The sequence below is a fragment of the Schistocerca cancellata genome, chromosome 9 (genome assembly GCF_023864275.1).
Source record: "Schistocerca cancellata isolate TAMUIC-IGC-003103 chromosome 9, iqSchCanc2.1, whole genome shotgun sequence".
In the NCBI taxonomy this organism is placed as follows: Eukaryota; Metazoa; Arthropoda; class Insecta; order Orthoptera; family Acrididae; genus Schistocerca; species Schistocerca cancellata.
In genome coordinates, this window is record NC_064634.1 from 337,453,515 (window position 1) to 337,472,722 (window position 19,208).

The 19,208-nt window shown below is 37.4% G+C and overlaps 1 protein-coding gene across 1 annotated transcript in view; it reads left to right on the forward strand.

Annotated features, from left to right (window-relative positions):
• LOC126100911 (protein HGH1 homolog) overlaps positions 1 to 16,403 on the forward strand; it is an 86,313-nt gene extending 69,910 nt beyond the window's left edge. The window contains exon 7 of the mRNA XM_049911577.1: positions 16,106 to 16,403. Within this exon, the coding sequence (XP_049767534.1) occupies positions 16,106 to 16,208 (103 nt within the window). The 3' untranslated portion in view covers positions 16,209 to 16,403. The remainder of the gene's footprint in view (positions 1 to 16,105) is intronic.
• The last annotated feature ends 2,805 nt before the right edge of the window (positions 16,404 to 19,208 follow it).

Sequence of the window (19,208 nt, forward strand, 5' to 3'; positions counted from 1 at the left end):
ATATTTGTTAAAGATAATATAATGTTTACTAAAATAGATTTTAGCTCTTACTGTGCAGAACTAGATGGAGAATTTAGCTGTATAAGACTAAACGTAGAGAATACTATAATTGTTAGCTTATATAGATCACCAGGAGGAGATCTAAATACATTTTTCGAAAGATTTGAGCTGCTTATGAGGAAAATACTAAAATCTAACATAAAACTAATTATCTGTGGCGATTTCAACATTGAAATGGCCAACAATGATGAACATGTTACTAGAACGTTTTTTAATATCTTAAGATCACTAAATTTACAATGTACAAATTACACACCAACACGGATAAGGTGTGCTTAGATAATATTATAGTAAATTTTTCTAGAGATATGTATGACGTCAGACTTGCCAGTGGAGCCCTAGCTGATCATGAACCATTGATTTTAACATTCTCCTGTGATCAGTTGCCTAAATCAGACAAATCAGTCAGAATCAAGCCTAATGCCACATGGGTAAGAGGGCAGAAAGATGAATATATTAATTTATTTATTGACAGAATATCAGATGTTAACTGGGACTTTGTATACAACACACAACCTGGGAAGGGTGCTGGTGAATGGTGTTTAACAACTTCCTGGAAATACTCATAGAGTTATGGTACTCTTGCTCACCATTAATCAAAAGTAGCCCTAAGCATAAACAGAAAAACAAACAGCTAAAATGGTATACAGATGAGCTAGCTCTCACTAGGGAGGAGATGCTCAGACTGTACAGAATATATAAAAATTCTTGTAAACAAGGACTTGAGCTTGATAATACTTCTTATAGAGCTTATCTAAAATGTAAAAAAATCTACAAAGACAAACTGTCCTTGGCCAAAAAACAAGCATGTGAACATTACATTGAAAGTGCTCCCAACAAATGTAAAGCAGCATGGGATATCATAAACCAATATAATTCGAAAACCCATACACAAGATGCAATGCTGGTCCCAGAAGAAGTAAATAATTACTTCCTAACCTCAGTGAGCGAGCTGAAAAACAAAATCAAGCAAAATGGCACTTGTGCACTAGATCATCTTGGTGCTGTGCCCCATAGGATGTATACTTTCCACTGGAATGTTGTCACCCCAGAGGATATTGTAAAAGCTGTGGCAAGGTTCACCAACTCCAAAAGTATGGACTGTTATGGGTTTTCTAACTATGTAATGAAAAAAATAATACACCTTATCTGCCAACCTCTTTCTTTCATTTTTAATATGTGTTTAGAATCTGGAGTTTTCCCAGATGCACTCAAAACTGTCTTTAAAAAGGGAGATAAGCATCTGCCCCAAAACTATCGACCAGTTTCTATTGTCCCAATTTTCCCTAAAGTTTTTGAATATGTAATGTACAGTCAACTAAATAACTATTTTGACAAGCATGATCTCCTCTCCAACAGACAGTTTGCATACCAACATGGTAAAAATACCACTACTGCTGTCACTGAAGTTGTTAACCAGGTGTTAACTGCATTCGAAAATAAGGATCTAGTATCAGTCGTACTCTGTGATCTTAGCAAAGCCTTTGACTGCATACCATCGAACACCCTACTTGCAAAACTGGAATTTTATGGCATACACAAACCATCTTTGGATGTAATCGAATCATACTTAAGTAACAGGAGACAGTTTGTATCAATTAAAAATAGATGCTCCTCACTGAAGGAAGTTCAGACTGGAGTGCCTAAGGGCTCGGTCCTAGGTCCTTTTCTGTTCATCATTGCAATTAATGACTTACCTTACAATGTAGGAGCAAATTCAATTGTGTATTATGCAGATGATACAACATTGCTCAATACACACCATGACACAACAGAACTGCATCAGGCAACACAGGAAAAACTAGAACTAGTAATGGATTGGTTTTCTTCTAATGAACTCCTGTGTAATCCTGATAAAACACAAGAACTAATTCTGGGTTTAACTACAGCTGTTGAAAGCAAATCAATAAAATTGTTAGGATTCCACATTGATTCAAAATTAAACTGGGAGGAACACATTAGCCATATCTGCAAGAGAATAGCAAGAGTGTGTTATCTCATCTGGAGACTGACAGATGTAGTCATTGATGAGTATCTAAAGGTGGTATATTTTGGCCTCTTTCAGTCACACATTTCCTACGGCATATTGTTATGGGGACATTCTTGCTTTGTCAGTGAAATCCTGAAAATTAAAAAAAAAAGTAATCAGAATAATGAGCAAAGCTAAGCCCAAGGAACACTGCCGCCCCCTCTTTATCAAGCACATGATATTAACTGTTGTGAATCTGTACATCTACACAGCACTGCTTTATGTCAAAAGCAACTTAAATGAGTTCGAGACTAGAGAGAACATACACCCCAACAACACCAGAGGCAAACTGGACTTTGACATACCAAGACACAGACTCACAAAGACTGCAAACTCACACAAAATAATGAGTTTAAAACTCTTCAATAAACTTCCAGCATCTGCTCGGTCACTGACCAGTAATATTTTCAAATGTAAGGTTTATGACTCAAACACCCATTTTATAAGATAACAGAATATTTTGAAATAATCATTGACATTAGTATATAAGAATATTTCTAAAAGAAAAGGAATTAAATTGTAAAAACTTTACTGTAAAGTTATTGCTAATTGTATATTTAATGTTCAGACCTATTCCACTGTAAGTGGTCAATGGTGAATAAACTACTGAATACACTTTGTCTGCTGAGGTTACTTCCTACCTTGGTAGAACATAGTATATGAAAATCACAACTTGTGGCATAACCTGTATCACTTGTACATTAAATTCTATACCAGCATTTTGGAGTAGTTGTACATGCTCTAGTGGGACTACACCTGAGTTGAGGCTCTCATCACTGTTCATTAGAGACTACTGTGTAATGAAGGTAGGCTTTGCAGAGAATAATATCGGTTGGCTGTGTGGTGCCCTGTATGTGACCTATGTAATACATAAAGCAGTTATGGTCTCTAACAAAATTTAAAATTTGCATAAGAATAAAGTAAAATAAAATTAAATAATTACTTATTGCTCCTGCATATGTCTTTTAGAGGCACGGGATTGTGCTGTATGCACTTCATTATTGACACTTCCAAATAATGCGATAGGCATAAGTATGTACCATTTTTCTCTCTTTTAATTTTTAAAAATATGTTTTAAACTTTGTGTCCCTAATTGTAATATTCTTATCTGACTTCTACTAATTTATGTTGTTGAAGAAGGCACTAACTGCCTGAAACTGGTCTAGAAATTAAATTTCTTTTATGTAGCTGGTTGCTTATTATTTCATTATATAATAAAGTAAAATAAAATTCAAGTAAAATTACAGACTTTGCTGTACTGACTTACTGCCATATTTAGTAGTTAACATTAGAATATATAAAAATGTCAGGTTCACTCCTTGTGAGCTAATTAATTTGTTAATCTTTAAAAGCATAACTAAAATCAGTTTCATAAAATTTTTCATAGAAGTTACTATAGGTAGGAGGAACACGATGTATGCTGTGATTTTGAATTGATTTGAATATTGTTCTTTTATACATATCGTCGCTAGGCAATGAAAACCTTGTAACTCAAATTGGTCAAATTTTACAGGAGAAACAAAAAATTAATTATAGAAATCACATGGGGACCTGATTAGTCAAATGTAGTGGTGTCTGTTACACAATATGGATCGGGTCATGGGTACATAAGACTTTATTATGCACTTCAAATTGTCTGCCGGTTTTCGGAGTTATGAGGTTATCACAGTTATTTTTTTTTTGTAGTGATGGAGATAAGAGGCATGTAATGAGTGTACGGTTAAGAATTGAAATGAATTAATGTTTAATTTGTTTAAAAAATACTTACTTAAACTTTGCATTATTTGTGTATTATGAAACATCTATAATGATACATTGTTACAGATATAAAGTAGAATGAATAATTTCACATTGATCAAAATATTGGAATCTGGATGTTAATAAATTACAGTGTTTAAAAAACATGGAAACAATGTTGTTAGCTTTAATTAAAATTTTATTATGTAAACATTTGTACAGTTTATTAACATTTATTATTATTACCATTACTGCTACTATCACAATCACAGTCAAAGGTGGCTGTAAATAACGTGTGGCCCAAATAATTGACAACATAAGGTCTAGGACTTTGTCTTGCGGTAGTACGAACTTCTACACATCCAGCAGGAGTATAAATGTGTCTGGTTTTAACTTCCTTTCTATAGTTGCTTGCTTTGAATCACACTCCATTTGAGTGTGACCTTTCTCCAGAAATTTTTGCACTATTGTAATGCCTTTCTGATTGGCGAGATGAGCCAGTGCATTACTCATGACCGAGTTTCGATACTAGTACGTGCATCCATCACTATAGAAAATAGTTTCTGAATCATTTTGGACGTACGTTTCTATAAAATGCACGAGTGTACTGGCAAATTCCGAAGCTGTTAGTCCACCTTCACTCTCGTGCCAAAGGCAACAATAACCATCATTACTTTTTAAATCGTAGATGGTAAAGTTGTGGATCTTTAGTTTGCTTTTATAGTACAGTGCAGATGCTTTTAGTCTGGGTGAAAGCAGAAGTGCTTGAAGGTCCATAGTAAACACTCTAGCTGGTCCTAATTTATCACTATTTTTCGCTTCCTTTGCCTCAGTTTTTCGGGCCATATGCAATGAGTATTCATTGTCTGAGATATTGACTGTCTGGTGAGAACAACAAAGATCGCGCTGGTCCTTTTTAGGTGAAAATAAGTTAAGATTATTTTCATCGAATACCTCGCAGAACTGTTTGTAAGCAGATAGGATTTGTCCTCTTTTCTTGCAAAATTCTATATGTTTCCTATGTGGTTCTGATTTACTCTGCCAGTTAGGCTCCAAGTAGGGTTTTGTGGAAGAATGACGGCAGTAATGCGATTCCAGTTTCGGCAACTCTGCAATAAAATCTGATGCTGATTGTCGTCCACCTGAAATTTTCGTTGGTCTCTCCTGTATATAAGGCCCTTCTGCAAGTGTTCTTCCTGATGCACTATATGCCCATGTTCTGACACTCCATCCGCCTAAGCACAAAGCATTCAGAAACATAGTCTTGCAGACAGTTTTTCTCTGTGCTATTACAAAATTGTAATATAGTGTGTTAGAACGGTGAGATTTATTAGATTCTGAATTATTTCTGCGTCTTTTAACTAGAACGTAGTAGACATGGCTTCTAACAAAAAAATTTTCTTTCACCCCAAGACATATCCTGCCAGAAATGATTAAATATTAGCTGTCTCTGCTCTTCTGTAATATCCTTGCAATTCCTGTTCCAATTTAAGGAAGAATGTTTACAAGTACATCGTGGTTTTATTTCCCTCCTACTTCTGCTCATTGTTGGCCTCTTTTTGCCAAACTCATCTTTTTGCATTCCTAAATAATCCTGTCCCCTCATACATTTTTCTTTCTGCAAACTTTGAAGTGATTGATTGCTTTTCCTTTTACGGCACCGCTTAGTAGATTTTACTCCCACATCACCTTCGTCATCGTCGTATTCTGTGCTGTTGTTACTGCTATGGTCAATTTTGTTTTTATCTGGATCATACACATCACTACTGCCACTGGAGATATTATCCTCGCTGCTTTGTTCGAAAAGACTTTCAAACTCAGAAGTAGAATTTGCCTCTGTATTGGCTTCTTTTTCTGCATTATCCGTAGTGTAAACAATAATGTCGTCAATAATATTTAAATAATTTAATCACCTCAACTTTCAAACAAGGATCTTACTCGAAGTTACAACAATATAAACTACGGTTTACCTTCATTTTGTGGGTGTACTCTTTGTTTTGGTGCAGGACAAGGAGGAACCTAACTAGAATCTTTTTCCGGTGATTTTATACGATATGACCCGTTGTCGGCTTGTTTCACAAGGTAAAGAGTGATTTTAGTGTTTTTACCCATAGCTGAAAACAAAGTTGTTACTGTAGAATGTATAGGATACTGTTAAGTTCTAAAATTAAAACCTGGTATGTACCGAGTGCAGTCTGCCTTACGCACGATGAAAAACTCGTAAATCAACATTGTACTTAATGAGGCTATTATTAATTCTGTATATTAAAATACAATACATAAATACCTAGAAATACTAACACGTACCTGTAGCAATAAAGCAGTGTCGGATCTGTCAGTCCAAAAGGTTACTATCACATCAAAAAACGTTTTAATCTCGGAGCATGTGTTCGCCCTGCACACTAACAATGGCGATTACCGGAGATGCGAGGTTTACAGCACAAACTACATATCGCTGGAGATGTGAGTTTTTCATTATTGCCGTTAGATGGCGACACTGTACAACTCGAAGAAGGAAAATTTCAACAGGCTATGTGGCATAATTGTCTACATTTGGTAATGGAGTTACGTGGATTTCATTGTCAGATGGAGTTACGAGGTTTTCATTGCCTAGCAACGATATGTTAATAATAGTGATGAGGTATGTGGCTTCTATTACATATTGAAGTTCATAGATCATGCCAAATATCACCAAGCTAGATCATTATTCATTGGTATGATTTGCCCCCCCCCCCCCCCCTCCCCCCATGAACCATGGACCTTGCCGTTGGTGGGGAAGCTTGCATGCCTCAGCGATACAGGTAGCCGTACCGTAAGTGCAACCACAACGGAAGGGTATCTGTTGAGAGGCCAGACAAATGTGTGGTTCCTGAAGAGGGGCAGCAGCCTTTTCAGTAGTTGCAGGGGCAACAGTCTGGATGATTGACTGGTCTGGCCATGTAACACTAACCAAAACGGCCTTGCTGTGCTGGTACTGAGAATGATTGAAAGCAAGGGGAAACTACAGCCGTAATTTTTCCCAAGGGCATGCAGCTCTACTGTATGGTTAATGATGATAGCGTCCTCACGGGTAAAATATTTCGGAGGTAAAATAGTCCCCCATTCGGATCTTCGGGCGGGGACTACTCAAGAGGACGTTGTTATCAGGCGAAAGAAAACTGGCGTTCTACGGATCGGAGCGTGGAATGTCAGATCCCTTAATCGGGCAGGTAGGTTAGAAAATTTAAAAAGGGAAATGGATAGGTTAAAGTTAGATATAGTGGGAATTAGTGAAGTTCGGTGGCAGGAGGAACAAGACTTTTGGTCAGGTGAATACAGGGTTATAAATACAAAGTCAAATAGGGGTAAGGTTTAATAATGAATAAAGAAGTAGGAGTGAGGGTAAGCTACAACAAACAGCATAGTGAACGCATTATTGTGGCCAAGATAAGACACGAAGCCCACGGCTACTACAGTAGTACAAGTTTATATGCCAACTAGCTCTGCAGATGACGAAGAAATTGAAGAAATGTATGATGAAATAAAAGAAATTATTCAGATAGTGAAGGGAGACGAAAATTTAATAGTCATGGGTGATTGGAATTCGGTAGTAGGAAAAGGGAGAGAAGGAAACGTAGTAGGTGAATATGGATTGGGGCTAAGAAATGAAAGACGAAGCCGCCTAGTAGAATTTTGCACAGAGCACAACTTACAAGGGAACATCCCCATCGCACCCCCCTCAGATTTAGTTATAAGTTGGCACAATGGATAGGCCTTGAAAAACTGAACACAGATCAATTGAGAAAACAGGAAGAAGTTGTGTGGAACTATGAAAAAATAAGCAAGATATACAAACTGGGTCGTCCGTGCGTAAGATAGGCAATATTAAGGGCAATGTGAGGCGAGGAGCACCGTGGTTAGCATGAACAGCTGCGGAACGAGAGGTCCTTGGTTCAAATCTGCCCTCCACTGAAAATTTTGCTTTCTTTATTTTCGCAAAGTTATGATCTGTCCGTTCGTTCATTGACGTCTCTGTTCACTGTAATAAATTTAGTGTCTGTGTTTTGCGACCGCACCGCAAAACCGTGTGATTAGTTGACGAAAGGACGTGCCTCTCCAATGGGAACCAAAAACATTTGATCGCAAGGTCATAGGTCAACCGATTCCTCCACAGGAAAACACGTCTGATATTTTGTATACGACACGACAGCATGTGCGTCACATGACAGGAATATGTTGTCGACCTACCTAACTAGTACACTTGGCGAATGGGTGAAAAGTTTCTTCTACCTTGCCCGATTTAGGTTTTCTTGTGGATGTAATAATCACTCCAAAAAAAGTGATGAAAACATAAGAGTTTTTCACATCAACTGAAAATAAAAAGTTAAAATTTTCGGTCGAGGGAAGATTTGAACCAAGGACCTCTTGTTTCGCAGCTGTTCACGCTAACCACAGGACCACGGAGCTCCTCGCCTCACATTGCCCTAAATATTGCCTATCTTACGCATGGACGACCCAGTTTGTATATTTTGCTTATTTTTTCATAGTTCCACACAACTTCTTCCTGTTTTCTCGATCGATCTGTGTTAAGTTTTTCAAGGCCTATCCATTGTGCCAACTTATAACTAAATCTGAGGGGGGTGCGATGGGGATGTTCCCTTGTTAGTCACAGCTAACACTTGGTTCAAGAATCATAAAAGAAGGTTGTATACATGGAAGAAGCCTGGAGATACTGACAGGTTTCAGATAGATTATATAATGGTAAGACAGAGATTTAGGAACCAGGTTTTAAATTGTAAGACATTTCCAGGGGCAGATGTGGACTCTGACCACAATCTGTTGGTTATGAACTGTAGATTAAAACTGAAGAAACTGCAAAAAGGTGGGAATTTAAGGAGATGGGACCTGGATAAACTGGCCACACCAGAGGTTGTACAGAGTTTCAGGGAGAGCATAAGGGAACAATTGACAGGAATGGGGGAAAGAAATACAGTAGACGAAGAATGGGTAGCTTTGAGGGATGAAGTAGAGAAGGCAGCAGAGGATCAAGTAGGTAAAAAGACGAGGGCTAGTAGAAATCCTTGGGTAACAGAAGAAATATTGAATTTAATGGATGAAAGGAGAAAATATAAAAATGCAGTAAATGAAGCAGGCAAAAAGGAATACAAAACGTCTCAAAAATGCAATTGACAGGAAGTGTAAAATGGCTAAGCAAGGATGGCTAGAGGACAAATGTAAGGATGTAGAGGCTTATCTCGCTAGGGGTAAGATAGATACTGCCTACAGGAAAATTAAAGAGACCTTTGGAGAAAAGAGAACCACTTGTATGAATATCAAGAGGTCATATGGAAACCCAGATCTAAGCAAAGAAGGGAAAGCAGAAAGGTGGAAGGAGTATATAGTGGGTCTATACAAGGGCGATGTATTTGAGGACAATATTATGGAAATGGAAGAGGATGTAGATGAAGATGAAATGGGAGATGTGATACTGCGTGAAGAGTTTGACAGAGCACTGAAAGACCTGAGTCGAAACGAGGCCCCAGGAGTAGATAACATTCCATTAGAACTACTGACAGCCTTGGGAGAGCCAGTCCTGACAAAACTCTACAATCTGGTGAGCAAGATGTATGAGACAGGCGAAATTCCCTCAGACTTCAAGAAGAATATAATAATTCCACTCCCAAAGAAAGCAGGTGTTGACAGATGTGAAAATTACCTAACTATCAGTTTAATAAGTCACAGCTGCAAAATACTAACGCAAATTCTTTACAGACGAATGGAAAAACTAGTAGAAGCCGACCTCGGGGAAGATCAGTTTGGAGTCCGTAGAAATGTTGGAACACGTGAGGCAATACTGACCCTACGACTTATCTTGGAAGCTAGATTAAGGAACAGCAAACCTACATTTCTAGTATTTGTAGACTTAGAGAAAGCTTTTGACAATGTTGAGTGGAATACTGTCCTTAAGATTCTGAAGGTGGCAGAGGTAAAATACAGGGAACAAAAGGCTATTTACAATTTGTACAGAAACCAAATGGCAGTTATAAGAGTTGAGGGGCATGAAAGGGAAGCAGTGGTTGGGAAGGGAGTGAGACAGGGTTGTAGGCTCTCCCCGATGTTATTCAATCTGTATATTGAGCAACCAGTAAAGGAAACAAAAGAAAAATTCGGAGTAGGTATCAAAATCCATGGAGAAGAAATAAAAACCTTGAGGTTCGCCGATGACATTGTAATTCTGTCAGAGACAGCAAAGGACTTGGAAGATCAGTTGAACGGAATGGATAGCGTCTTGAAAGGAGGATATAAGATGAACATCAACAAAAGCAAAACGAGGATAATGGAATGTAGTCGAATTAAGTTGGGAGATGCTGAGGGTATTAGATTAGGAAATGAGACACTTAAAGTAATAAAGGAGTTTTGCTATTTGGGAAGCAAAAAAACTGATGATGGTTGAAGTAGAGAGGATATAAAATGTAGACTGGCAATGGCAAGGAAAGCGTTTCTGAAGAAGAGAAATTTGTTAACATCGAGTATAGATTTAAGTGTCAGGAAGTCATTTTTGAAAGTATTTGTATGGAGTGTAGCCATGTATGGAAGTGAAACATGGACAATAAATAGTTTGGACAAGAAGAGAATAGAAGCTTTCGAAATGTGGTGCTACAGAAGAATGCTGAAGATTAGATGGGTAGATCACATAACTAATGAGGAGGTATTGAATAGGATTGTGGAGAAGAGAAGTTTGTGGCACAACTTGACTAGAAGAAGGGGTTGATTGGTAGGACATGTTCTGGGGCATCAAGGGATCACCAATTTAGCATTGGAGGTCAGCGTGGAGGGTAAAAATCGTAGAGGGAGACCAAGAGATGAATGCACCAAGCAGATTCAGAAGGATGCAGGTTGCAGTAGGTACTGGAAGATGAAGAAGCTTGCACAGGATAGAGTAGCATGGAGAGCTGCATCAAACCAGTCTCAAGGTTGAAGACCACAACAACACAAATGATTTGCCAGTGTGTAACATATGTGGAAAGTATTGATCTCTGTTCCCCTCCATGCAGATTTTTAATTATAAGTTCAATAAAAATAAGATACTGAATTGCTGTTATTAATGTACAGGCATCTAAACCAATACTGCTTGCAAAAAATTACTTAGGTTGAATATTATAACCATCATACTCATACAGTATTATGCCAATGGCTGCTACATATTGGCAAGATCTGCTACATTTCACAAAAAGAAAACTGTAGTCATTCACGCAATACACATGCACCCACAGTGAGAGATGTTGTGGTGTAATTACATTACAGGCCCGTGATTATTGAGGGTGATGAGTGAGGACATCTTCTCAAAGTGAACGATACTTATTTGTTTCTCTCATTTCTCAGTTTTGTGACCACAGTAGGTCAACACGGCAGTTACATATTTACAGCTTCACCAAGATGGTAGAGCCTGCCACACTGCTGTCAAAATCATCACTCTTACATGAAAGATTGCAGACTGTTTCATTTCACCTCTTGGTGACCAAAACTGGCCAGTTTGACCCTGCAGCTTATCAACATTTTTTTAAATCAAAAGTTTATTTTTCATTTTTGGAAAAGCATGGTTTAGCACACAGCTGTGTTACAATTAATTAAACAACTAGTTTTGGTTAGAAATGGATTCCTAGATATAATGTGACATCATTACTCAGATGCATGACAGATCACAACTGCTAACCAGCATTGTACCAAAAACCAACAGGTGAAATCCACCTATAACACCGGTGTGCATGTGGCACACAGTAGGTAATTCTACACATTCTAGGTTACAAAATATGCACATTAATATTGATGTTATGAATACAACAAAAAATATGTGTTTTGCTTGCAGCTATTGTCTTTTGATCTTTTGCATCAGTCCTTATTCATTATACTTCAGGCATCTGAAACTATGTATGTTTTTATATTTCACCCTTCCTGTATTTTGAGAAGTCAGTTTTACTAATTCTTGTGATTTTGTTTGATTTCTGAACTGAATTTGATTATGATACTGGGTGTTTTAAAGAATGGTTTATACAAAATAACTTTAGGTAACTTTCAGAAAGGGTCCTTTGATAAGATGGAAAAGCCTGTACATTTTCCCTTTTTATCTTGGCCAACTGCTTTGCCCCTGATTAATTCAGTGAAAATGGGACATTTATGTGTAACTTCCCTTTTGTTTATTCTCTTTCAGTTTCATTTTTGTAAATATTTCAGTCATCCTTATGCAATAAATTTCGGCGAATTTGCTTATATTTGTAGGAACACAATGTTTGTGTAATGCTGGTGTTCATGGTAGGTGTTTGCTGCCTTGGGGACATCTAGTGTGTGTGATTTTAACTATGATGTAAGGCATATTTTTATGTCTAATATTTTGTGTCCTGCTGTGGCAGGCATCCTAAGGGACTGTACGAACAAACAGTTAGGTAGGTTCTCTAACATTTACTTGACCAAAAAGTGAATACTTGAGGCACTTTGCTGGCCGCGGTGGTCTAGCGGTTCTGGCGCTTCAGTCCGGAACTGCGGGACTGCTACGGTCGCAGGTTCGAATCCTGCCTCGGGCATGGGTGTGTGTGATGTCCTTAGGTTAGTTAGGTTTAAGTAGTTCTAAGTTCTAGGGGACTTATGACCTAAGATGTTGAGTCCCATAGTGCTCAGAGCCATTTGAACCATTTTTTGAGGCACTTTGCTGCTACAGATAGTTCAGAGAGCTGAAATTTTGTTTATAGCCTTTCAATTCTTGTGTTCGCAATGGAACACTCAAAGTTTGCTGTGCGAGAGCAAAGTGGGTGCTGGAGCTTATTCACCACTTGATTTAGAACTGTTGATTTTACTTAATTCTAAAGCCAACACCTTGTCCAATTTAAGTCCTAATTATTTTCTTTTAAAGGCAATCTCTTCTTTATGAATTGTCCCAGTGGATAATGCAATCTGCTGATTCATATGCATTTGCCAGACAAAAGTTGCTCACAGGTTCTTTGAGTTGGGTGTTAATATTGGTTTAGTTGGTTTTGGTAGCATATTGAAGGAATAAATGTTGTTGAACCTAATCCACTGTTCCTGCAGCCTCTGCAGGTGTCTCCTGCAGCAGGAGACAAATCATTAGACAGAAAATATGCCGTAGACCACAACTAAAGTCCCAAAAACCAGTGACACCAAAGAAATAACAATGATGTCCATAATGAAGTAAAGCATATCAAGGAAAATGTTTAGCTGTTATGCATGAACTTTCTAACCTCACTGTTATGTTATTGTAATTTGTCATCCAGTGCGAGCTTTAGTTTTGTTTGACTTGTTACACATAAAAAACAACTTCTTTAATGTCCATGGTATTTGCAAAATCTTTCATGCTATAATATTTCCAGTCATTTTAGTGTGAGTGTAATAAGGAGACTCTTCTACTGAAATTACTGTTTCATATCACCTAAACTTTCTTTTGGTTACTTTATTAAAATATGACAAAATTTCAGAATACAAAACATTTGTCTGTTACTAAACATCATTTACACATTTTTACCATGAAGGAAAATGTGCAGCAGTGCATCTTAAAACAGAACTACACCCTTATTCATGTATTCTGTTGTACATGCTGTGAGATCCACTTCTGTCAAACTCTTCTGATGCAGTAAAAGTTGGTGGACTCAGACAGATTCTCCTTAATTACTCATTACAGTAATTATTAGTAACTCTAATGCAACAACTTATGGACAATTATCTTCACTGTTTATTCAACAACTCACACTCATTGCTTGTTACAAGCAAGCTTTTAACATGAACATACAAAAGAGCCTTAATGCAGTTGACATTCTCGTCCTTCAGACATATGTCTCATCAGTATTTCTTGGAGCAATGTACGGTGTAGACGTCGGTTTGCTTCAATTGTGGGTGACGTCAGGTGCAGCTCGACTAAACTCAGTGCTGCACAAAAGCCCAAAAGGAATATCTCAAACAGGCAAACAACAATGACATCAACAGCACAAGAAAAAATAATCTAAAGAAACTATGATCCCAACTAGGCATAACTTTAATCCTCAAGCTCCTCTTCTCACTAACTCAAAACTTGTCACACTTTTTCATTTATATGTTGCTACAGTACGTGATTTTCCCACCAGACCACTACCTCCATCAGAATTATTACTTATAAAATCATCGTAAATCTTGTACCCTCACAAATGTGTTGTTATCCTATGTGTAAAGAACAAAGAATTCTTTAACTGTAGCGCTTTTTATAAAAATATCAAAATGCCACTATTAATAATATTGAAGTTCATATGTTATTTAAGATGTACAGTTAGTTTTTAAGATATAAAGCTTAATCTAGTATTAAGTTGTGTGCTTCATATGAGATGACTGAAACTGTTGCATTAAGTCCTGAATCATTGTGTTAAAAGAGGACAGAGGGATTTGATTTACTTCCAATGTATAATGTATCCTTCAAGCCTCCATGATCTAGTGCTTAGTGTTGCCACCTAGTAAGGCCTAGGTTCTGTGTTCTATTCAAGATGACCACCATTGATAAGTGAAGAATAAGAGTGTATCTTGAAACATATAAAACAACAGAATAAATCTAGTGTTGAGTTGAGTTTTCATGGTTTGTTTTCTGTGCACTTTATGCCAGTGCAGAATATGACAGATAATTGCATTTTGTCATCATATCACAAGCGAACATAAGATAAATGTGATTTCTCGTGATGAATAACTGCATAATTTGTATCCTGAGCACAGTTATGTATCTCTGATGGCACTGAGTCGATACAAAGAGCCTTAATGCTGTTGGGGCACAGGTAGAGGTAGCTTGTGTAAGTATAAATTAAATGCAGTGAAATTACGGAAATGAAAAGTTGAAATGGACTTACCATTTATTTATAATGAAAAATTCGTGACCCCCTGCAACATCAATACACAGCTGTGCACATCTAAGCATATTCAGATACACTTGATGTCAAGTTTGGGTATTGTTGGCTGTAACTTCACGTTTGATGTTGTCTTTCATTTTCTGGATTGTGTGTGGATTTGTTTCATAGACCTTGCTCTTCAAGTGTCCCCACAGGAAGAAATCACATTGTTAGATCTGGTGAATGTGGTGGCCATAAATGTTTGCTGACAGTTCATTCCCCAGTGAAGACATTGTGGACTTGTTCCCACAGGAAGAAATCACATTGTTAGATCTGGTGAATGTGGTGGCCATAAATGTTTGCTGACAGTTTGTTCCCCAGTGAAGACATTGTGGACTTGTTCCATGGTTACATTAGATGCAGGCGTGTTGCTGGAAGAAGCAGTATTGTCTTTCATATTCAATAAGCTGAGCACAAAAGTATCGAAAATTTCCATGCATGCAATTGTGTTGAGGATAGACTCAGAAAATATCGGTCCAAATGATGCACATTTCTGTTACATCATACCAAACTTTGATTTTTTGAACATAGAGTGATTGCTGACACACAGTGGTAGGATTCTCCATTGCCTAGTACCTCGGGTTCTGTGAATTAGAGACTGGAAAGATGAAACCATTCTTTGTCACTCATGATGTAATGGAAAAGTCTAACAGACATCATTGATGATATTAAAACATGATACACAGTAATCTACATGTTTCTGACTGTCCTCCTGCAACTGCTAAAGAACTGTCACACGATATGGCTTCAAATTAAGACTTTTCCATATCTGTTGGAAACTACTCCTAATTACATGCACCTGTTGGGACAGTTTATGTGTAGACTTCTTTGGGCTCTAAGTAATCCTTCTGTGAATGTCTGCAATATTTTCTGTGAAGGAATTCTTTGTCATTTTACATTTTGCACAGATCCATAGGTGCTCCAATTTTTATACAGGCTCTGTATTGCTTGCTTTGCTGGTAGTCCCCCTATCTGGGTATTTGACCTCGAAAATTTTGTCAGTTTCCTTAATTGAATTTGTTTTCCCATTTGGTTCCACAGTTTCAATTCTCTATTCTATTGAGAGTGTCACTTTGCAGACCACAAAGAGAAATGTCTAACTTCATTGATGAAATAAACTGAAATGCTGACTGAAGAATGTTAATAATCAATTATTACATTAAACTCTCCACTGTTGTAACTATTTACTCTATTTCAGAAATCAAAATATTGCATTCACATTCAAAGGGGAGGTGGGCTACTTTTAATTGCACTGCCCTGTAGTGTAGAATGCTTGATTAACTTTATAACTATAATTCTCTTCAAAGTCAAGTATATCAATGTGCATATTTTATGTTCTTAGATGTTGATTAACATGAATAACATTTATGTTGTGAATTCTTCATTCTAGGACTGAAGATGAAATTGGAGAAGACAACTTGAAAAATGTTGAGGTTCCACCAGACCTGAGTGAAAAGTTTCAGAAGATGGATGAAGATTTTATTAAAGATTGATTTCATTTGATGAAATGTGTTGGACTTTGCTTCAGTCCTCTGAGGTGATTGGGTTGCATGTGCACTGAAGTGCACTCTGCAGTGAGATGTGCTGTAACAACACCACTAATCATTCATAATGAAAGAACAGTTTTAAACAAATTTTATTTTGTATTGAGTTGTGAAATTGTGATACAATAAAATTTATTTACATGTTTTAATAAAGTCTTTATTTTTTGAAACTTATTGTACTCTTTTTGTCACCATTTCTGCTATTTATTGAAATATCAGGGATTTGATAGAGGGCGTTATAGACATTGCTGGAGGTATAGTGCTTGCAATGTGTTGATTTTATAGGCTTCATTTGTTGATAACCATAAAAAAGTGATTTTCTGTATATTTATCTGAGCTTATGATTTATGTTTCATACAGATTAATGAAGAGACTCCCACGATGAAAAACAAGCAGCAAAGAGCTTAGCAGTGTGCTTTCTGAGAAGATGGATGTCACCTTATTTTGTTAACGTCTATTGCACACAGTCATACTCATCTTATGTTAGGCTTTTAATAGTGTTAGGTGTTGGAAATGGGCTATGAATAAGAGATGATTTTAGAGAGAGAGAGAGAGAGAGAGAGAGAGAGAGAGAGAGAGAGGGGGGGGGGGGGGGTGCACAGGTATTGTGATATGAATATCCTTTCACAAAGATCATCATTTGTGGAAGATTAGAATTTTTGGTACCTCTGCTTATCATCAGCAATAAAAAGGACATGAAAAATTAGTGTGAATTTTTCAGCAAAAACACTTTTTTTTAAACAACAGGTCTGTGATAGTGCCAACTATTTATATATTTTTCGTCATGAAATCAGATACGTCATCTTAATCTTTGGATTGATTTCTCACTGCTCTAGAATTTTCAAATGTGGATATTTACCAAAATTTCATGTAATTCTGTCAAAATAACTATCACCTGAAACATATCAAGGTGGAATAGTTCCACTGGCTTTAAATATGTGTCACGCACAAAGCCACAGTCAGTCTGTGGTGAGTACTGAGTCAGTACAGTTAGTACAATCACAGTCAATCAGTTTCTTCACTCAGTCAGGACATGAATGTTCAATACATGAACTTTTATGTCAGTCAGTTGACAGCTAACAGTCAATGAGTACAATTACCATGTCACAATGAGTACAGTCAGTATACACAGACAAGCATTAACTACGAACAGCCCCCTGTTAAATTTTGTTAGGGTCCTCAGAGTGTATATTGGTAGATATCCTGTATTGTGAGATTTGTACACTTCAGTACAATTAACTAAGCATTTACCTGATCAAAGCATTCAAGAACAATAAAATGGAATGAAGTGAAAATTAAACTCAACTGTATCATCATGTACAATACTTTAATAAACAATATTGTGAGAAGAATACAGGGTGTTACAAAAAGGTATGGCCAAACTTTCAGGAAACATTCCTCACACACAAATAAAGAAAAGACGTTACGTGGACATGTGTCCAGAAACGCTTAATTTCCATGTTAGAGCTCATTTTAGTTTCTTCCACCTACACTCAATGGAGCACGTTATCATGATTTCATACGGGTTACTCTACTTGTGCTGCTAGAACATGTGCCTTTACAAGTACGACACAACATGTGGTTCATGCACGATGGAGCTCCTGCACATTTCAGTCGAAGTGTTAGTACGCTTCTCAACAACAGATTCGGTGACCGATGGATTGGTAGAGGCGGACCAATTCCATGGCCTCCACGCTCTCCTGACCTCAGCCCTCTTGACTTTCATTTACGGGGGCATTTGAAAGCGCTTGTCTACGCAACCCCGGTACCAAATGTAGAGACTCTTCGTGCTCATATTGTGGATGGCTGTGATACAATAGGCCTTTCTCCAGGGCTGCATCAGCGCATCAGGGATTCCATGCGATGCATGTATCCTCGGTAACTGAGCACATTTTGAACATTTCCTGTAACAAAGTGTTTGAAGTCATGCTGGTACGTTCTGTTGCTGTGTGTTTCCATTCCATGATTAATGTGGTTTGAAGAGATGTAATAAAATGAGATCTAACATGGAAAGTAAGCATTTCCGGACACATGTCCACATAACATATTTTCTTTCTTTGTGTGTGAGGAATGTTTCCTGAAAGTTTGGCCGTACCTTTTTGTAACACCCTGTATATTGCTACTTGCTGCTAAGATGACACAGTGAATGTTCGACACACACACACACACACACACACACACACACACACACACAGACACACACACACGCACGCACGCACGATCGCTTTCTCCAGCCATTCTGGCTGGAGCGGCTTTTGTGAATATGTGTGTGCTTTCCATTCTGAAGAAGGCTTTGTGTGAAAGTTCAAATGTGTAACAGCCTTTTTGTTGTGCATGTATGCAACTCAACATATCATCATTATGAGTAGCAGTCTAGCCTTTTAATAATACTGTTCATATTCCAACCTGGACTTTCCATTTTTTGTATTTTAATAAACACATGGTAATCGTGAAGAAAATATATGGGGCACCAAAACAGGTTAGTAATTTCCCATATTATTGAATTTATAATTTTGTAGCATGGATTTTCACATTCAGTCTTTCACAAACTCAAACTTACAATTTGTCAATTTACATCACTGTGGCTTAGACAGAGCTAAACTGTCAGTTTCCATATTGGCTATGGAATATCTGTCATTACAACTGTTGAATTTTACAAATCAGAAATCTGATGAAATGCAAGTACTCGACTACAGCAAGCATGCTCTGAAGCATTCTCTCTCTCTCTCTCTCTCTCTCTCTCTCCCCCTCCCCCTCCCCCCCCCCCCTCCCCTATATAGAGGATATAGGGGTGATGTCAGTATGGGCCTAAATTTATTTGTGGTCCACTTTTTCATCTTTTGGTTGCATTTTTTGCTTTGCTTAGCATCTAAAATATTGACTGTTTACTTTAGGTAATAAAATTTGATTTAGTATAGATAGAAATATTATCATTTTGTCTTGATGCCA